The sequence below is a fragment of the Pezoporus flaviventris genome, unplaced genomic scaffold (assembly GCF_033815535.1).
Source record: "Pezoporus flaviventris isolate CSIRO_AGI_PZ_B2104156 unplaced genomic scaffold, CSIRO_AGI_Pfla_v1 ptg000035l, whole genome shotgun sequence".
Taxonomy (NCBI): domain Eukaryota; kingdom Metazoa; phylum Chordata; class Aves; order Psittaciformes; family Psittacidae; genus Pezoporus; species Pezoporus flaviventris.
In genome coordinates this window covers 4,011,714-4,032,769 of record NW_026892583.1, presented here as the reverse complement: position 1 = coordinate 4,032,769, position 21,056 = coordinate 4,011,714, and the positions used below count along the sequence as shown (strand labels likewise).

The 21,056-nt window shown below is 51.2% G+C and overlaps 1 protein-coding gene across 5 annotated transcripts in view; it reads left to right on the top strand.

Annotated features, from left to right (window-relative positions):
• The window catches only part of CREB3L1 (cAMP responsive element binding protein 3 like 1), a 49,243-nt gene continuing 28,187 nt past the window's right edge, over positions 1-21,056 (top strand). For 3 of the 5 annotated variants that reach the window (XR_009744929.1, XM_061462249.1, XM_061462248.1), the window contains exon 1: positions 3-220. Coding sequence is in view for 3 of the 5 variants with exons in the window: in XM_061462249.1 (XP_061318233.1) it covers positions 113-220 (108 nt within the window). In the remaining 2 variants the exon portion in view is untranslated. Of the gene's footprint in view, positions 221-18,175; positions 18,966-21,056 lie in introns of those variants that run through there. The other 2 variants (XM_061462250.1, XM_061462252.1) reach the window with 2 other exon arrangements.

Sequence of the window (21,056 nt, the reverse complement as noted above, 5' to 3'; positions counted from 1 at the left end):
CGCTGCCCCTTGGCCCCGCCGCCCCATGGACCGGCGCCGCCGGGGCGCGGGCCGGAGCGTGCGGCCGCAGTGAGCCCGGCGAAGCGCGGCGGGCGGCCGAGCCGCGGGCACCATGGACAGTATCCTGGAGCCCTTCCCCGCCGAGCGGCTCTTCCCCGCCGCCGGCACCGGCTTCCTCGACCTCAGCGACTTCAGCGAGGCGGACTTCCTCAGCAATGTGGTAAGGGCCCGCCGGCAGCCCGGCACCCTCCTGTCCTCCCCGTCCTCCGCAGCGGGGACGGGACACGCCGGGGCTGCGTGCGCCGGGGTCCCGTCCCTGAGCGCGGGGTGCGCGGGGTGCCCGCACCCAGCCGGTATCCCCTGGCGTCCGGCCGCGGAACCGCGGGGTTTTCCTCTTACAACGCGCTCTGCTTGGGCTTGATGGTCTTAAAGGTCTTTTCCGATCTCGTTGGTTCTGTGATTCTATGAGTGACGGCTGGGGGCGAAGCGAGCGGTCCCGAGCGGGGAGGGAACAACCTGCCCGGCTCTGCTCGGAGGCACTGCCGGTGCCGTCGGGAGAGCTCCGGGCTCAGCGCCTCCGCTCCCGTCTGCTTCTAACTTTCCCTCAGAGCGGCGTCTGGAAATGAAGCATCCCCTGCTTGGCGCTGGGGCTGGGCTGATTTACTTTGGAGAGGAGGGTGAGGGGGGAGAGTGACTTCGGAGGAAAATGTGTTGCCAGTCCCGAGGAACCAAAGGGGCATTGTTCACCTCTCGGGAAGCTGCCCAGCCTCTCCGAGGAGTCAGGCGAGTCCCCAGACCAGCAGCTCTCCCCCCCCGAGAGGCTTTTTGCTGCCCTGCCTGATCTCCCTGTGGGAGGCTGTGCTGCGAATCCTGCAAACCCTCTCCCACAGGACCCAGCCCGGAGGCAGAAGGGGGAACCCGGGCAGCCTCTGAGTAGCCGTAGCCGTGGGACAGTGCCTGCCTTGAACATCGGTTTTAGCCATGGCTTGTTACTCCCCTGTCACAACCCTTCAGCGATCCCACTGTAGTGCTAGGAGTGACTCTGGCCACACAGAAGCAGGAGACAGGGAGAGGAGGGCTGAAGCCATCAAACATCTGATGAACCCATTTCTGCTTTGCTACCCAACAGATATCTAAAGCCTTTTATGCTGCTTCCCTTGTGGAGGAGACAGTGGAGATGCAGAATTTGCATCAAGGTTCAGTGCACCACACTTGGGGTGTGGAGACACAGCGGGTCTGGGAAAGAGATTCTGCAGCCCCATCTCCCAGAAACCTTGCCAGCTCCTTACTTCCAAGATCCCTCCATGCCTCAAGGACTGACTCCGGTTGGGCTGTACGGGCAGAGTCCCTCTGTGTCCTGCCAGGCTTCCAAGGGCATGTCAGCCTGGACTGGGCACTTGAGGCCTTGTCTGCCTATATCTGAGAGACCTGTTGGTAGACTTATGCTTTCCCTACTTCCATATACAGCCAGCTTGGATGAAGCTGTGCTGATACAAAGTGCTTTATGCCAGGACCATTTATTCCCTTAGCAAAGTGAAAATCATACATATGGGCACCAACCCTTTTACCTGGGTGCAAGGTGGGCTGCACTCAGAAGCCAGGGAACCCCTAACCGACTACAGGTGGTATCTCTTTATAGCTTCAACACAACTTCTGCCTGCGAGCAGACCCTGTGAAAAGGAGCTTTTGTGTAAGAGTGCCATCTGGTGCCACCTGCCAGGATAGTGTGTTTGAAGCGTGAGGTGGCTCTGTCCTGCCTCATTTAACTGGCCTTTCGCTGCTTCTGGAAGTAGCCTGCCCTTGACTTCATGTTAACTGGGTTGAGTGACTCAGGCATCGTTGTGCTTAGTTTATAAGTACAAAGGATTATTAATTCTTTGTGTGGGTTTTCTCCCAACTGCCAGCCCCACAAACTGCTGCTGGAGTGTGAAAGCCAAGCTGATGCTTTCTCTTCTTGTAGATGATAAAAGGGAAGGGATTCTGTAGCTGCTTCTCGCCTACCAAATCTGTTGGTGATCCAGGAGCCAGAACATAATACATCACCCTCTTTGTTCTCCCTCTGCATGACAACATGAGGGGAAGGAATACACTTACATTTTCTTACTAAACCCAGATCTCCTGGGATCTTGAGATGTGTTGAGAAGTTCTTTTTGCATGGAACTGTGCAAGGCATCACCGTGCACAATAGCTCACAAAGTTGCCAGTGCCTTTGCTTCAAAGATGGGCAAACTTTTCCAGATATTGTTCAAGCATTTTCTTCTTGGAGCAGGCCAGGAATTTTGGTCATAAAATGCCAGTATGAGACTTAGTCTGAGGGTAATCTGTTCAGAAAGGAAGCGGAAAGAAAAGATGGATGGACCTTCGCTGCAGAGGCTGTGCTCCTTTGGGACAAGATTCAATGTCTCTAAACTACTCTCCTTTCCTGAACATTAGCACTTCTAATGAGTCATCTTGGTCTTTAAAAAATGGTTCTTTGTATTGTTCATCTAAATTGTGGCGAATGAAGGCAGGTCTGTAGATGTGTCCTCAAAAAGGTCTGTGTGCTTGACACTGAAACAAATACTCTGAGTAAGTGTGGGGCTCCCATTCAGAGGGAAGGAGGAGGAATGGTTTGACAGAAACCTCATGGAATTCAGCAAGGACAAATACTGACTCCTACCCCTGGGCTGGTTGCACTGAGCCAGTGCATCTGCCCCAGCAGCAAAGGCAGCAGCTTGCAGCAGCAGGGTGGTGGTAGCCAGGCAGCAGGAAGGGATTATCCCTCTTTTCCTGACAACTGTAAAACTGAAATACAAATCTGTGTTCAGCTCTGGACAGAAAGATGTTGGTAAATCTGAGTGCATGGAGGGGTGAGCACTGAGATAGATAGGGCTGAGAGCTTCTCTTCTGAGGGAGGCTGGCTCAGCTGGAGGAGAGGCAGCTCAGGAGGAGCAGGAGCTGCCTGCACTGGTGAGGAAGTTACTGAAGAGATGGAGCCAGGCTCTTTCCATAAGTGCATGGCAGGAGGATGAGTGGTCATGAATTGGAACGGGGAAGGTTTAGACTGGGTGTAAGGAAACTATTTCTCACTGTAAGGAGAATTAGGAGTGGATGAGGCTGCCCACAGACACAGTCCTGGAGGTTTCCAAGACGTATCTGGACAAAGCTCTGAGGCTCTGGTTTTAGGGTTGGCCTTGCTCTGAGCAGGAGGTTGGATTCTTTTACCTCACTTACCTCTGCTAACAGGACTTACATACAGTGATTGCTAACAGCACCCTCAGTCTGCTTTTGCTCAGGAGGCCACACACTGCTCTTGAATTTAGGCAACTTTGCTCTCTTTTTCTGCCAGAAGGACCCACCATAACTGAAGCTGACCCTCCATGCAGTGCCTGCTTATCCATTTCACCTGCTGTCTCCTGCCCAGTCCAGCATTTCTGTTCCTGTGAGCACCCATCTCTTCACTTATGGTCTATTACAGCTGCACTCAGAGCTCTTACTTTCTCTCTCAGCTCTTATCAGTGATGTGAAACTCTTCAAAAGCCTTATCTTTGAGTCATGTTCACCTCTGTGCTTTACTGGTGTCAGAATGAAGCCAGAATAAACCAACCAAACAGGAACTGTGTTTCTTTTTAACCCAGTACCCCAGTGAGTTTGTTTCTTCACTATATTTCTGTATTTCATAGTAAGAAAAACATCTTCAAAGATTACTTTGGGTGTTCATACAAACACAGCTCTGTTTTGACTCTATGGTTTTCAAAGCATTTTCTTTACCTCCTTCTAAAAGAGAGACATCAAGACAAGAAAATAGCCTACATGCTAGTTGAGGTCTTCACTGTTAGAAGTTGCAAAATGGCAATTTAGGCTGTCTCAGTAGTGCTAACCCAGCTTCCCTGGGGAATGCACAGTGATGTGCTCCCTCACTGTGTGATCCTGTATGCCTGGGCAATGTGACAAGCAGCATCTTCTGGAGCTCATGAGGGGACCGCAGAATGGGAAACTACTTGTCTCTATGGGCTGCTGCTGGAGTGCAAACTGGGTTTAGTGTCTATTGTGTTCTTCCCCTTAATTTGTCCTGGCCAAAAGAAAGGAGGAGACTAGCAGGACTGTGTGTGGTGAGCAGTGCTGGAACAACTCATAAGGAGAGCTTCCCCTGAAGATAGAGAAGCTATTCATTATGGATGACCATCACTCTTGAAAGAAGCCTGTAACACTTCTACTCCTCTTATGCCTACAACGGGACATAAATAGCACTTAAGTGGTGTTTATGTCTTGGACTAACCTTTGGTCTGAGTGAGTTTCATGCTGTGTAAGCTCCTTCTCACCATCTCCACACACAGGGAGGATGAAGAGCTCAGGCAGATGTGGTCATCCACTTCTTATCTCTTCAGCTGCTAGACAGGGGACTTCTCCCATAATGGGAGTCTGAATCCCTGGGACTGACGGTAATCCCCCATGGGGACACATGCGGCATTTTGGGCCTCTGTTCCCATGCCTGGTAAACTTGGTCAGTGACACATCCCTGCTGTCAGCCAGGTACTGGGTAAAGCAAGACCTTTTTCTTTACATTTTACTTGGAGCTTGCCGGTCAGAGATTCCCATGGGATCTGGAGCACAGACACAGAGAGACCTGGTGCAGCCAAAAATATGAATCTGAAAATAATAGTTCCCAGATTTCCTATTTCATAAGTCTATTGGATCCACCTCACGGTTCCTCCATTTCATATCCATGCTGTTCCTTACTGTCTCAAAGTAGTACTTACACCTGCAGAAATGCTAACAGCCGGATGCAACCAGAGCTGAACACGCAAGTTCCCTGAACCTACAGCATCATCACTGCAGGGTTATCACCAGAAAGCATGTTTCCACTGTGGTAATGAAGACAGAGAGAGACTTGAACTTCCTTCGGAAAACTCTGGGATAGTACTTCCCCACAGAGGCTGGGGATCATTTGTATGTCCTCCCGTAGCTGCCAAGAAACCGATCAACATTTGGGATACTCTTCCTAAATCAAAACCTTCATCTGTGGGACAGCTGCCTGCATGTGCTGGGGATCCATTGGCCTAAATGCTCATCTTGGCAGACATGGGAGAACCCTTTAACTGCACTGGGAGGCCGGAGCTAGGAGAGAGGTTGCAACTCAGGGCAGGAGGGCAGGAATGCATGTGTCCAAAGCAGGGTTAAACAGTGGAAAGACAGCCATCATCTTGGTGGGGAGAAGCAGGAAAGACTTTGGGGAAGTGCTTGCAGAGTAAATAAAGGGAGGGCTTGGCAGTAGGTGGAAGCACGTCTGTCCGCTCCTGCTGAAGGAGGATGTCACAAGCACCAGATGGGAGATGCTGGAGTCGTGTACAGTATCTGCCAGGTGATCCCCACGCAGTCTGTCATAAGGCAGCCATCCAATGCCATCACTACTTTCTGAGGGGAGGAAACCTGAGGTCTCATTTGTACAGATGAGACTGTAGAAAGCCTCTGAGACTGGCCCATTGAATCTCCTCTTGGTACCAGTATGTTTGCCCAAGCATAGTGTCTGGTGGTTTCTGAATCCCATGACATGTGCTGGGTTCATCAACGCAGTATCTGCTGCCACCAGGAGCCCTTCTAGTGCTGCAGTGCTCCCATCCCGTGCTTTCCTGGTCCCATCCATTACTGTGTGATCCCATCTGGTGCTGTGGTGGTCACGTTGAAGCCTGGAACAGAGCTGTCTGTGCTAGAGAGGGATATTTGGAAAGAAGAGCATTTTCTGCAGCAGTCCCTTAAAGGGAAATTTGAAAATAGGGATTTCATAGCCATGGGTGCAGCCCCGCTGTTCAGAACGTAGCCAGGCTGACACTTCTGCAGCGTACTCCTGTTCTTCCTCTGAGAAAGGTCTACTCCTGTGCTTGCTCCTTCCTGCCTTGTCTCAGCATTTCCCTGTAGGTTTTAAGGCTGTAGCATTTAGATAGCATTTAGTCCATTACTTCTTTACAATTTAAAGAATTCTTAGTGTTAAAGGAAGCGAATGAAAACGCTCAGCTCTCTGGAGCTGTCTTTATGATGGCCACAAGGCACGTCCTCTTCTCATAGCCACAGGTAGGGCTGTGCTGGGTTTGAATATTTGATTCTCAAGACTGACGTGTACCTGACTGACTGAGTGCATTTCAAGGAAGGGATGAGTCACCGCACTGAAGCCTGTGTGCTGTGCTTCTGTTGTGGACAGTCCACTGCAGGAAACCAGATGGTTTGCAAGAGCGTGTCCTCGCTGCAGAGTTGCAGGGGAAGGGGTTGGGCACCAAGGATGAAGCAGGTCATTACAGCTCAGCTAAGAAATGGCCAAAACTGTCTCTTAGCCTGACCTGGTTTGGAGATTTCCCAGGTAAATCCCAGGTCTGTGCTGCAAGGTAATGCCATGCTTCACAGGCAGCCTTGCGGCCAGCATTGTTCTTCCTCAGGAGAGGTGGCTCTTGTTGGAGGCAAGGGCATTAGTCCTCACTTCCAGCCAGTCAGGGGTTACTACATCCCACCAACCCCAGCTTTCTGCTGGGGACCCTATTTATCCTCCTTCACACATCTGCACTGCTGGGACTTCGTGTCTCCACATGAGATGAGAAGTGAGAGCAAGGGTGGAACCAAAGCTGTGTTTCTCAGCCATCCCCATGCTGGCACTATGGCTGTCCTGCTGTAGCAGCTGACTTCTGTGCATACAGCTTTAATGTCACTTGGTGTCCCCTGGCTAAGGACCCTGTTTTCAGGCTAGCAATAGGACAGGGTGGGTACTTGTATGGAGCCCTTTTCTTACTCTTTCCTATCTCTGGAGCTCAGCTTGTGTTGTGAGTTGTTGGGTGTTTTCCTGCGCGCTTTGCCTCGTCCCTCAGATCAGAAATAGCTGATGGGTTGTGAAGAGCCAAGGTCATGGCTGGGGTGGCAGGGGACTGCAGGTAGCATTCTGCAAGGCAGGCTGTGTCTTGCAACCCAGTTGCTCCCTGCACACCTTCCAGGCAGTGTTTACATCCAACTTATTCCCAGCTATGATTCTGTGATTCTTTCTTGCTTCTGCTTTCCTGTAGGGTCACAGCATTTAAGGTTTTCCTTTCCCATAGTCTCCTGAGCTGACCTGAATGCTCCAGCCTTCCCCTCTCACCCACCCCTTTCTAACTTCTTCACCCGCGTTCTCTTTCTTTGCATCTCTCCTTTTACTCATATTTTCTTACATCTCTCCATGGGTTTCCTGCCTTTGAAATCATGTGGAGCTGCTCTACTCTGGTCAATGTCCAAGTGACACTTGACACTGACCTTGACACATGTCGTGAAGGCTGGAACCACAGATACCCACACGCTCTTTCACTCCTTTCTTTCTCTTCCTATTTTATCTTCTCACTTTCTAGGATTACAGCAATTCCTCGTTCAGGATGGAAGCAATGTGCATGGCTCCTCTCCCTCAAACTAGTACGTAATTTAAACCAGTGCTGGGGTAATTAGTACCATCTTTAGGGCTCAAAGGTGATGCCTTATGTGAGGTCATTCATTATGATCACTGTCCAGCCCGTTCCAGAGGAAACTCACCCCTGACTACCTCAGCAAAGTTGCTTTTGGCTTCTTCACACTGTGACTTTGTCTTGATTAGGAAAAAATGTTCATTTAGGGCAGCCTGGCTGACCTCAAGAGCAAAGCTCAAAACTCAGATTTTTCCTTGAATAGATGCAACGTAACATGTTCAGCTTCAGCGATCTGTGTCGGGAGTTCCCCTCCAGCAGGAATGTCAGGGCTCCCTTAGGAAGAACCTGGCAGCCAAGGCTGGAGGAGAAATACAGCTTGGGCCTGACACCAAGCACGTTACACAGGAGGGAGCTGGATGCAGCATTGGTTTTGGACACTCAGAGTGGATTGTCAGCATCCCTCCTGCAGGTGAGCTTCTGCAGACTGATGCCCAAAGAAATTCCCCTGTGCTGGGGGGGCACTGGCTTCTCCTCCCTATGCCATGGTACATCCAGGTGGGTGCTCAAGAATAACCCATCTCCGCTGGCCAAGGGTCTACCTTGCAAACCTGCTCCTCAGTGCAGTATTTGCAGCCCTCCCTCTCATGGGAGGAGAGCTTTTCCATCCAGAAGGGAAAAGGGAGACCGGGATGAAGAAGAGGACCCAGGTCCAGAGCACTGATAGTTAATTGTTACATGTCAGAGCAGCTTGATGTTAAGTGGGTCCGGTAAACTCATGGCAATTGAAGGAAGAAGCTGGGCAGGTGCTTCTGGCTGGACTCAGTGCTGCTGCAGGGGAGGGACTGCAAGCCAGGCAGTCCAGGCAGGAGGAAACCAGCTCTGACATTTGTAAAGGCTGTTGATGGAAGGTTTCTTTCAAAGGCTTTTCAGTCTCTCGATCTGAGAGCTCTTTGCCCAGGGAGTGCTGGAAATCTGGCTCTTCTTTCCAAGCAAATGTGGCAGACTCTGAGAGCTGATGAGGTGCTGTTGAGCCACAGATATTGAATTGCCAACTGAATGATGTGGGGTTTGTTTTTGTTGTGTGTTTTTTTTCCTCTCCTTATGGACAGTGGTGCAGGGAGGATGTTGGGAATGGGAGAACTGTATTTTGGTCCCAGCTCTGCCTGTTCTTTCATGTGTGATCTTCAGGGTGTCACTTGCAGTGACACAGTTTTGCTGCTATAAAATAGTGCACACCCTTATTGTTACTGACATGGGGCTCTGCCATCAATGGGTGAAGCAGATTAATGAAGAGTTAGACTGAAGTGGGGTTTTACTATTAGGTGTCTGCTGGGAAAAGTCCATATTGAAGTCTGACTGTCTTTGTGGATGTACATGATATTTGGAACCTTTTCGAATATCAACATCTGAAAAACCACCACCAAGTTTGGTGGGTCCATCCTCCACCGATGTCCCAGCTATCCTTCACCCCTCTCCTGTTCTTTATCCCTAGGGACTGCATGTGTCTGATTCTGACCTCAGATACTTCAGGCTAATCCTGAAGTAATCTTCCTGTGTCAGTCTGAACGGTTAGCAGCAGGGTTTAAAGTACTTGGTCCACACTGTTGTTGGTCTGACTTCTTTGGGCCTTCCTGAAAACCAAACAATTTGTGCTTTATAAATCCAGTGACTGGGCTGTGCTCATACCTCATCCTCCACTGCGCAATCACATCCTGGCCCGGTCACAAACCCCAGCTTCTCCCTGAGAGCACCCTGTTACATTTCTGCCCCAAACTGCTCCATGGTCAGGGCTGTGCCAAGTTCTGAGGCTCCCAAACTGTGTCTCACCTGGTTTGTACCTGAGACAGATGTCGTAACCTGAAAGCACCAGCATGCCATGGCTTTATCAGTCCCCTAGCAGGGTATTTAAGTTCTGTGTCAGTCCCTCCTGCTGCTCAGTGCACGGTTTTGCACTTCCCCCTTCTCTTTGCAGGTGCTTTTTCCCCAGACTAAGTCTACCTGACCCGTTGTAAAGTCAGTATCACCATCCTCCACTGGGAAGAGTGATGCAAATGTTGCTTTTCCATTCTCTGAAGCTTCTGCTGCTCTTCAGGATTTGTCAGATACAGTTGGCAGCAGCCCAGCAGCTGGATTAGCATCAAATAATGAGTAAAAGGCCTGCAGCCCTTTCTGGCACCCGGCAGAGCACACACACCTTTCATTCTTCTCTTGCATGTCTTTGAGCCCAGTTTTTATCATGTTGAGGGAGAGCTGAGCACCAGATGCTCTGGTCAAGGCTGAGGACAGTACAGAGGGTGCTGCACTCCTTTCTTTGTCATTAATTAGTACCAGGGTGGTAGCTGGAGGCTGCCAGCTGCGAGAGCAAAACTGTTTTCTGCCTCCCTTTGTAACTGCAGCCAGTGGCAGCTGTAAGCAGCTGCGGCGAGCGGCAGCAGAGCAGGAGCAATGCTCATTCCTTAATTTCCCTGAGTGCTTCAGGCTCCAAGGGAGCAGCTTTGGCAACCTCCTCTTTTGCAGCCGGGGGCTGAAGTTCCAGGTGGGATCAAGGCACACATTCCTGTGTCAACCCCAGCAGCTATGGAGTGCCGTGAGGTTGCCCAGCAGCCTTCGTACCTGTGAGTGAGTGTTAGAGACCTGTGCCCTATCCACTGGTCTCAGATGCCTTTGTGATATTCAATGAAATTGGATTATGTAGAGTTGCCAGAGGATTTATTTATTTATATTCTGGGAAAGGAAAGAGGGAAGGAGGCCAGGAGGGATGAAGATTAGGGAAAGAAAGAGGGAATAGAAGGCAAAGACAAGAGAGAGGTAGCTATGCAGTTAGCATTCCTGCGCCATCTGGACCTGTTGGCATGGCCCCAGCTGGACGGGCTCACAGGTTTATCCACAGCATGATGTAATCTCCATCGTCCAGCGTTTTTCTCCTTGCTCTGGATGGTTTCGTATCTGGTGCATGTCTGGAGCGGGCATTTTGATTTCCTGTTGCTATTTGTGGACTTTTCCTGGCGGATCCTCAAGAGCAGCTCGGGCAGTTTGCATTCCTCAAGCTGCAGAAGCAATGCCACCCTGCCGGCACAGATCCTGCTGTCCAGGGAGGGGGAACTGGCTGTGGTTTGCATGGTGCTGTGCTTGGAGAGAGTGGGACACCTCTACCTGGCGTTGCTGCTGCAGCTCAGCTCAGCAGTCAACTTCAGCACCAACACAGAGTTGTAGGTCCCACTTCCCTGCCCTGGTTGTTCTTGCAGCAGAACAGGAGGAAGGGGAATTTTACTTGGCCCAAGACCTATTCCTCCTTTTGGTAGATGTCAGTAAAAGGCAACTGATGATCTCAGCCCTTCTCCTTTGCTAACGCCAGCACTGGAGAGTGTGAGGACTCTCGGCTACCCTGTGAAGCAGGTGGGAAGGGGAGCTGGGGAGGTCATGGTTTGACACTACCATTGCCAAGGCCTGTGATCTTCTTGCCTCCATCACTCAGTGCTGTTTCCAGAAGGCAGTGCAGGGAAGGATTCAGGCTTGTGTTCCCTCCATCGTCTGTGGGAGACAGCCATGCCTCACCAAGACCAACCATCTCTTTTTTTCTTGGGTCCTTCCCAGCACATGAAATGAAGAGGGTTTGCACATCCACCTCCATAAAAGCACGCTGTTTGAATATATTTAAGTTACAAGATCCACGCAGTAGCAAAGTTGTCTTCTTCACTACATAAATTCAATGTGTGGAGTGGCAAACAGTAGAGCCATAGGTCCCCTTCTGCGTTTAGAAACAGAGCAGCTCTCACCCTCCCACTGTCTGGAAAGGTCTGAGATGTCCAGAGGATGAGGATGGCATTTCTCTGCAGTGTACCACTGCTGCAAGCAAACCTCAAACCCAGTGATCCGAGGGGCCTGCTTCAGAGTACACAGAGTTCTCTGACTCAAGAGATGTGGGTAGCTGTGAAATGAGCCATTAGGCAACAGTACTCCCTCCCTCATAATGCCTCATCCTGCCCGCATGCCTTGCTTCTCTTTGTATCTTTCAGGGGCTTGGGAATGGAGAAGTTGCATGCAGTGACTCCCTGGGAGAATCCTCCTGCCTGGTGCAGCAGTTGTCCTGGTTGCATCCGCAAGGAGCAGGGCCCTGCTTTCATAGCACCTCAGGGATGGCCTGTCCACCAGGGATGGACTCACTGGAACCACACAGCTGAGCTTTTCCACCCAGCTCGGCTCTGCTGAGCGAGAGTAGCTGAGGAAAATGATGGCCTCTTTATAAACCAACTGGCAAAACTCTTGCATCTCTCCTGGGAGCAGGCCAGGGATTCTGAGTCACCGCTCAAGTGGGTTGCGGCCAAGGTAGTCTTACCCAAGACATTAAGTGAGAGAGGAGAGATCCACCCAGGAGCGCCCGCAGAAAGAGAAACAGCCATGACCATAATTAATAATAATATAATGATGAAAAGATTCAGAAATGCATTGCCCACTCCAAAAATAAAGTTTGAGGGCAATTCAAATGCTATAAAGAAAGGAGAGGAAAGAGTTGAGAAAGACCGCCAAAGCCTGCATGTCAGCTGCAATGCGAGGAGTCCCATCCAGCTGGCCTGGGTTCAAAGAGCTCCTATTGTCCAACAGCATTTCCAAGACACCATTCAAAACTTTCAGAAAATGAACCCAAGATGCAGGGTGAGATTTATCACACAATAAAGGCAAGCCAGATGTGTGCACCCTTTCAGAGAGAGGAGACAGGAGAAAGGCGATGGAGGAGAGAAGCAGGGGAGAACCAGGCAGCAGAAGTATGGGGGAAGAGGGTAGCATGAGAAGGTCTGGTGCTGTGAACATCCAGGCAGGAGCAGGGGCTGGGTGTATCGGTTCTGAGACACACCGTAACCACTTGTGAAGGTTTTATGTGCACAAGAACTCCGTACTTCAGAAAACTCACTTGGTGCCGGGATTAAGGGACAGAAAGGAAAGATCTCGCGGATGCTTTTCCTCTTCTGTTGTACATAAACCTAGGATGGATACTAAGAGGTTATTGTTGCTTCTGATCCTGGGTTATACCTGCATAGTAAGGCCATGTAAGAAAGGACACCCAGAAGCCAAAACGCTACAGATTTTATCTTGATTTTCTAAGCTCACACCCTTCATTACTGTTTTGCAGCACTGGCCATCATGGCAGGGCTGTAGCTTTTGCCACAGGAATCACTCACTTCCACCTATGATTTGATTAGGTTAAAATCTGACAATTGCAGAGAAAGATAATTTAATCTTTGAATCTGCTGTTAATGTGGAGTTCCATGACTACAGCCTGCCATCATTCAGTAAGGCCTCAAGCTCTCCCTGCCTGCAATGAGACCGTTGTGGTTTCTGTTGCCTGCAGAATAACCCAGGAGGGGGGCCATGCCTTGCCACACTCCTCAGATTAAAAAGTGACTTGGTTTCGTTCTCAGGAAGGTGTCTCATAGTACGGACTTGTTCATCTAAGAGCAAAAAGCCTGAGAAAACACTTTGGAAGTTTAAGCTCAAGAGTCCCTCTTGGCAGTGACTCATGTTTGGTGACTGTAGTTAGCTTCTACAACAGGGTTTATTTTAGAAAGGGGTGGATTTTTCTGAAGCCTTTAAACTGAGATATTTCTTTCTGTGAAGCTCAGTTGCAGCTGACGAAATTGAAGCAGGAGGCATGAATGTAGGTCCTGTACTCAGCTGTGTAAGGAGCCATGTTTGATTACGTCAGTGGTTCCTCCAGGCCCCAAAACCCATGAAGCCATCCACTGCCTCCTTGGGCTGCTCCAGGGATGCCCAGAGAATGGATTTCCAAATCCATTGGTTTCTGCAGACACTCATCCAGTGATGGGGTGCAGATGCCTGCTTGATCTCAGACACAGGAGCTTTCAAGGTTTCCTGTCTTCAAAGAAACATGGGATCTCTTCTTCCCAGAAGCTTCTGACCTTACTTGAGCTTACAGTCCCAGGCCTCCTCATATTTATACTTATTTTTACCAGCTACAGGGTACTTGGCTGCTGGGCCTTGTCATGTAGACATTCAGCTTGGAGAGGGGACAGCTGGAGAGTCAGGCATTTGGAAAGGGTTTTCACAGGCTGCCTTTCTCCTTCAGCCTTGGTTTTCATCCCGTGGTTGAAGTGACTGCATTACCTCTGACCAAGCAGACCTGCATGCACCTTCATCTTTGGAAACACATGACGTTGATTCCTTGTTCACCAACATCACACCTTCATTCCCCCCCCCAGGATGTCAGGATTAACAACAGGATGGTGTTAATCCAGGCTGCCCCAGTAGTGACGAATGGTCTGAGAGGTGTTACTGCCCTTTGCGGGCTAGGAAGGATTTCCCCATTCTCTAGAGACTCTGGTTTCTGCAGCTCCACCACTGAGGTGAAAATGATACCCTCAGCATTGGAGCTGAAGTTTAATTTCCTATCTGCTGCTCAGGGCACAGATTTTCCACTGCGATATTGGCAGCAGGTCAGAAATCTGCATTCCAGGCTGAATTGCTTTGAAAACATTCCTGGTGCGGGTCCGCATTCAGTCTGCTCATTGCAAAACCCAGCTCTTACCCTGTCTGGCCACTGAAAAGAGTCCCAGCTCTTGCTCTTTCAGGATTTTGGGTGAAAATCCCTCACATCTTTGAGTGGCAAATCAGCTGGTCCAGACTTAGTTGTTCTGTAATTGCCCTTTACAAAGTCCCAGGGAATGAGAGCCACCAGTAATGTTTGGTATTAGCTGCATGCCTCAGCTCTGGGACTTAAACAGAGCACAGCTATCTTCCTCTTCCAAGGCCTGATTTTCTTTATGGGTCTCCAGGGACCTGCCAGAGGACAAAATGTGAATTATCTCTGATTTTGCTCTCTGAACACTAAAATGAAACAGTTTCAATGAGACAAATGAAACTGATTGAAAAGATAATACCTCCTCCTCTGGTTACCTCCCAAAGCAGATTTCCTCTGTCTCCCAGGGCACCTTTCGCATTGCTTAGATTGCCTTTCTTGCAAGACACAGAAAAAGGCCTAGAATCGTAGAACGGTTTGGGTTGGAAAGGACCTTAAGATCATTCAGTTCCAACCCCCCTGCCATGGGCAGGGACACCTCACATGAAACCATATCACCCAAGGCTCTCTCCAACCTGGCCTTGAACCCTACCAGGGATGGAGCATTTACTGCTTCTTTGGGCAGCCTGTGCCAGTGCCTCAGGATCCTCACAGTAAAGAACTTCTTCCTTATATCTAACTTGAACTTCTCCCGTTTAAGTTTAAATCCATCACCCCTTGTCCTGTCACTACAGTCCCTGATGAAGAGTCCCTCTCCAGCATCCCTATAGGCCCCCTTCAGATACTGGAAGGCTGCTCTGAGGTCTATGGAGGTGACAAGTTGTGTAAGAGCAAAGATCTGCCAGCTCTGGTGGCTCCAACCCCATATTGGGCAGGGCCAGAAGCTTCCAAGAAAGATGGAAGAAATGGTGGAGTGGTGTTTATCCCGGTTTATACTGGATATTGAATCAACTTCTCCCTCCCACTGGCTGGTGACTGGTTTGAGTTGCACCTCTCTAATTTATTTTCAGTTGTATTGAACGTTCCTGCTGTATTTCATGTCTTTTGGTGATACTGTGACCTGGCTCCCCTGCAGCACAGCAGTACAGTTCACAGAGTCACACAGAGTAAGCCAGTATTTTCTTTCATTTGCCCTGCTTGCTGCCTTTCATCGCACTGTGTGTCCCTCTCCATCAAGCAGAACTTTCCCCTCAGCTGTCCAGGCAGACATACCACACACAATTCAATCCATGTAGGCTTTCTCAGGGTAGATTTGCCTCTAGATTTGCAGGGCTGGGCTGGAGTTGCATCCCTAGGTTGTGCAGGAGTCCTGCACACCAACAGGCATGGCTATGGAAACCCAGCTGTTCTGTGGCTCTGTGGGGATTGAGAAGGGATGGATGTGTTTGGGCTCTGCAAAGGGCACGCCTGGGTGGAGGTGGATCAGGGTAACAGCAGAATGGGCCTTCTTGAAGATGGTGGTTTACATTTTCACACCTAAGGAGGTAAAGTTCACATGAACCTCCTCCTCTTGATGCTACAGCAGCTGAGACTCCTGTCCCCCATCACGGTGTGGAGTCCGGGTGTCACCAGGAGCCTACTGAGGCTGCCAAGTCAACACAAAGAGGTAAAGCACCAATTGACCTGGGGCAGTGACCTGGGGCAGTGATGATGATACAACTTCTCTCAGAGCTGCTGCTTGTGTGAAGTCTCTGCCCAAAGGCTGTAAGTGACCTCAGCTTGGGAAGGAGCAAAGAGGAAGAGGCCCCTGCCAGCTTGCTCAGGGGTACCTGCATTCCCACAGGGAACACTTTCCACAAGATGTGTGTTCAAACGCAGCCCGGTTGCCACCACAATGGCTCAGAAATAAAGGCAGCTTTGTTGTGCAGCACCCAGGTGTCTTCTTCAGTTCTCTGAGCTCAAGAAAGTCCTTGAAGGACAGACTTTTTATTGACCTTTCATGGACTCCTAGAAATAACCCCCAAATCTGCCAAATGATACCTAATGAGCAGCCAATCTGCATGCTTCACCCTGAGAGGGCTGTGTCCACTTCTGCTTATGGTTTAAGTCCTGGTCTAATACTCTTTTTATCAGAGTCAGCTGCAAGGCAAGCTGTAAGCCAAAAGAAATGTGGGACATTCATTGCATATGTAGCATACACGCAGCAAAAAGCTTGCTGGAAAGCAGAGGCATTCCTCTTTATCCTCCAGGGTGCTGCTGCTGGGAGGAGAGGTGCTCCTGTCTCTGCAGATTCAGCAAGTCTTGTGCAGCAGGCAAAATGTACTGTAGATGCTTTCCACCCTGGGCTAGCAGAGCCTTGCTTGCCCTAGGGGTGGCTGACATGTTCCTCCTCCTCCCTAGCATGGGCATACCTGCTCTGCACTCTGGCATCTGCAGGCAGCTTGAGGGCACACAGAGAGCCGCACCACTATGGCCACACTGACACATTGAATCACCTTGGCTTGGGTTCTGCCCCGCTCCACAGTCTTCCTCCTCACAGGGTGCTTCCAGCCTGTCCCACATCACTGCCCATGGTGGATGCTAGTCCCATTTATGCTGAGCACATCGATCCCAGTGGCTACACCAGTGTCCAGACTCCTCTGCCACTGCAGCAGCAAGTGCTGTTGGTGCCTCCTTCTGAGCCACTGGGAAACCCATCCACAGGCTGTCAGATTTCAGCTTTCCATGGACCTTTTTATCTCCTGTTTTCCTTCATGGGCAAACCCATGTAAGTCAAAGACCCACTCCTGAGTGCCTCCTGAGGTTCCTCCCCAGTGAACAGCCAGCTCACAAACGGAGCCACAGAAGTTTGACATGGTCCTCATGGGGTGTGTGCCGTTAACAGCATCACTCATTCTGTCAGCTGATAGGGCAATGGAGCTGGTGAAGGGTCTGGGGCACAAGACCGGTACGGAACGGCTGAAGGACCTGGGGGGGAGGGTCAGTCTCGAGAAGAGAAGGCTCAGGGGAGACCTTATTGCTCTCCACAACTGCCTGAGAGGAGGCTGTAGTGAGGTGGGGTCAGTCTCTTCTCCCAAGTAACAAGTGATGGGACAAGAGGAAACAGCCTTAGGTTGTGCCAGGAGAGGTTTAGACTGGATATTAGGAACCATTTCTTCACAGGGAGCATGGTCAAGCACTGGAACAGGCTGCCCAGGGCAGTGGTGGAGGCACCATCCCTGCAAGTGTTCACACCCCGTGTAGATGAGGCCCTCAGTGCCATGGGTTAGTGGTGCCCTTGGCAGTACTGGGGAACGGTGGGACTGGATGAGCTTAAAGGTCTTTTCCTTGATTGTATGATTCTATTCGATGATCCTCATTATTCCACACACACACGCTGCAGCTGTACGGGAGGAGGGGGGAGAACCTCACAAAACCTTTACGCCTGCCAGAGATCACTGCAAACCGTGGGAGCAGCGTGCACCCGAAGCGGCATCTTCCCAGCGAGGCAATGTCCTCTGAGGCACTCGTTAAGACATCGCAGGGTGAGAAAGACCCACGGAGGGGCAGAGGCGAGGCGTCCCCTCCGGCGCCAAGCTCCCCGCCGAGCAGTGCGGCCGCCGGGCACCGCGGGGAGCCGGGGCCCTGAGGAGCGGGGCCGGTGCCTGAGGGGCCGCGGCCGCTCCGTCCTAACCCTGCACTCCTCCCGCCCGCCTCGCGCGGCCCCGCTGGCAGCCGCCTCCCATTGGCCGCCGCTCGGCGGTGTCGGCCAATGGGCGGCCGCGGCTGCCGGCCGTTGGAAGCGTGCCGCGGCGGCCGTTGAGCGCCTCACGGGGCTGGGGCTGGGGGGGGCAATGGCTGAGGGCAGCTCAGCGGCCCCGCAGTGCTGCTGGCCCCCTTCAGGGCGCCGTGCCCTCAGTCGCCTTCCCCCGGTTGTGTGTCGTCCCTCCTTAGGTCCTGTGGCGCCTGGGGCTGGAAATTGTAAATCCAGGTCCCTGGCGCGGGTGCGCGGTGGAAGGAGGTTTCCACAGCGAGCTGTGCCTCAGCCTTGCTGGGACTTCGCAAAGCACCGAGGACATGGCGGCCTCTGCCACCGAGGGCTTGTGGCACCTTTGGTCTGAGGAGAGAGAAGTAATGGCACAGCAGGCCTGTGGGGAGCAGGCCACCATGGCCATAACCTCTCCTGCTTCTCGTTCTGCGTTGTTCTACAGACAGCAGTAATCCTGGGCCTGGTTCCAGATCGGGTTCAGTCAAATCCTCCATCACTTGGAGGCTGGGTGTCAGGGGAGCTGACAAATAAAGACGTGACGGGGGCATTGGTGACAATCTCTGAGAAGGACTGGGGGGTGCTGTTGGTCAGGATGCTGCCCCGCTGCTGGAGGGAAATAGTGGGGTTAGCATGGTTTGGGTGCTTCAGCCATGCCATGCAGAAAGCAATGGGGTACCTGGTCAGTGGCGAGCTATCCAGGGAGTAGAATGGCAGCACGGAGCTGTGGTGTTGTGAGGGGAGAGACCAAGAGCAATACGAGTCAGGACAGAGGGGTTTGGGAGAGCCAGGAGCTGGCTGGCTGATCCCTTGTGCCCCTCGGGGGGCACATGCACTGACTAGACTGTGAGAAGCGTGCGCAGCATCTGTCCATCCTGCCTGGATCTTGTTAACGCTGTCAAGATCTTCCCTTTCATAAGGTCTAGAATCCACTGTATTTTAAAGAGAGCAGGAGGACTGTCTGGAGTGTACGGGCTCTTCTTTCCTGGAATGTAAAGGAAACCTCGGCTGTGCAGCTGGAGTGCAGGGGGCTTCATTCCTTAGTGAAAGCAGAGAAGGGAAATGCAGATGTCACAGCTGGGACAGGAGATTTATCTTGGCAAGCAAAGAGGAAAAATACTTTCAAAAAGAAAAGAGAAAACTCAAAAGAATCCCCTCCCCATCTGCACCGCGTGCCAGCACGAGCACAACCTCCAACCTGCAAAGGCCCTTCGTCTCCTGGGCCTGGGCTGCAGCCCAGCTGGATTAGCCCCTCGCCGCGTTCTCTTTGGAGCGAGACCATTGTGGTGGGAGCAGGGAGGCTGTGAGAACCAGGCTGATCCTGACGGGAGATCATCTCCAAACAGCTCAGCTGGAGGTGGGAAGGGGAAAGTCACAGTCCAAGGATGGAAGCGTGAAAGAGAAAAGGAGGGATAGACACAGCCAGGGTGACCACAGAGAAGTGAATCCAGGGAGAGGAAAACGTTCCCTCCTCAGCCATGTGTGGTGCCACTGGGCTACAAAAGTGACACCTTAAGGCCTTCCATGCACAGTGGGGCAGGGGAAAAGGCTTAATGTCTCTTGGGACCCCCAGAGGTATAATGCCAGCTCTGGATAGGGGGGAGATGGAGAGCTTGCATTGGAATATCTGGATGCTTTACATTAGCTCCCAGGATAACTGTTGTACAACAGGAAAGGGTGTTCAAATGAGGAGTGCACGCACGCACATACAGTGTGCTATTTAGACAACCCTAAGCATGAGGTCAGGATGAAAACATGTGGTGGAAATATGTTTGGAAGAGTCAGTGCTTGTGTCGGTCAACCAGGAGTGGGAGGGAGCAAGAGCCAGCAGCTGACAGATTTGCACTCTTTCCCCATGGCTGAGGTGGCCTCAGCCCCAGCAGATTCTCCTGTGGCACCACAGCAACTTAGGGCTCTCTGATGAACCTGGGGATGTGGTGGTCATTGCCTGCCCCCATACCTCTCATGCTGGCTCATTCCATTTGGGTGCTGCCTCCCCATCCTCCCAGAACTGATGTGGGGGGCCGGGCAGCCAGAAGTGGGGCTTGGATCAGGATATCCAGAACATCCTCGCCGTTGCGTTTCTGTCCCTTGGCTGCCCCCTTCCTGACCGCTCACTGGTAATACAGCTTTGGAAACACGTGCTATTTCTTGGCTTTGGAGCATAGTTAGAAAGAGAAGGAAGGAGGGTGTGAAAGGGAGGGGGAGATAGCAAGAGCAAATAATGCAAAATGAGACTGTGCTGTGAGCTTCCCATCCCATCTGGAAGCTGTTTTCCCCCAGTACACTTCACACCCACTCCCTCTGGGACAGGATGGTAAAGATCATGTTTCCCAGTTGACTGGTCTCCCTTGCTTAAGCCAGGTCCATGTGTGAAAGCTACTTGAGATATCTTAAAGGAGAATCTCAGTAGAGTTATAGAGTCCTTCATTGTCACGATTGGAAATTCTTGACCAGCTCTCTGAGGAGCTGGAGCTGACTGATCTTCTTCTGGCTGGAAGGTGCTTTTGAGAGGCTGTGAGAGGATCACCCTGCTCTGATCATAAATCTTTGTCCATCCCACCTTCATTCATATCTGAATCCTGTGGATTCTTTGTTGGACCAACAAGTGCCACAGCACTGGCAAAAGTCTTCCCAAAGCCCAGCACGGTCTTTTCTGGTAGCACATGAAGGCCTTTAGCTGTGGGGGAGAAGGGAGGGCTAGTGGCTGCCCAGCAGTTCCTTTGGCATGTGAGCTTCCAGCCAGGAGAAAGCTATAGTCCATTTGGTCAGGTGATAAACCTGCTCCTCTTTGTCGCTCAGGAACTTAGAGCACTGACCCTTCCATGATGTGCCACGATCCACACGGGCCTGTGACACCGTACCCTGGGATGTGCAGCTCCCTGGAGCCTTCTCTCTCGCATGCATTAAGGAAGCACAGCTGAAGCCTTCTCTAAGTGTTGCCAGATAGGAGCAGCTCCCCCAATGAGAGTGGGACAGAGTTTGCATATTCTGGGTTAGCAGGCTTGATCTAAACTATTTAGCAGCCATCTTGATGTCATCTATCCAAAATAAGCTCTGGGCTGCTCCCCACTATGCCCATCACAGTTGGATCTGGACAAGAGAACACATCTTCCTGTTACCATGCGGTTGCATGCATGCACGGCTGTCTTTACTAATCTGAAATCTAAAGTTAATACCTGTTGTCATCAGGAGAGAACAGAGCCAACCCAAGAGACACAGTAGTCTTCATGGGACATGGTGGCTAGCTTCCTGCTTGGCCTGTAGTTTCCATTGTGGATATAGACAGCTACAAAGCCATGTCATGATCTTTGTTTGCTTTATCCTTTCATCGCCTTGCCTCTGCCTCCTGACCTCCAGCTCTGTGACAGCTCTAGGTGCTCTCCCTCTTTGAGTGTGCCTGATGTCTGATGCCCCCTTTGACAGTAACTATAGTTATTCCCAATCC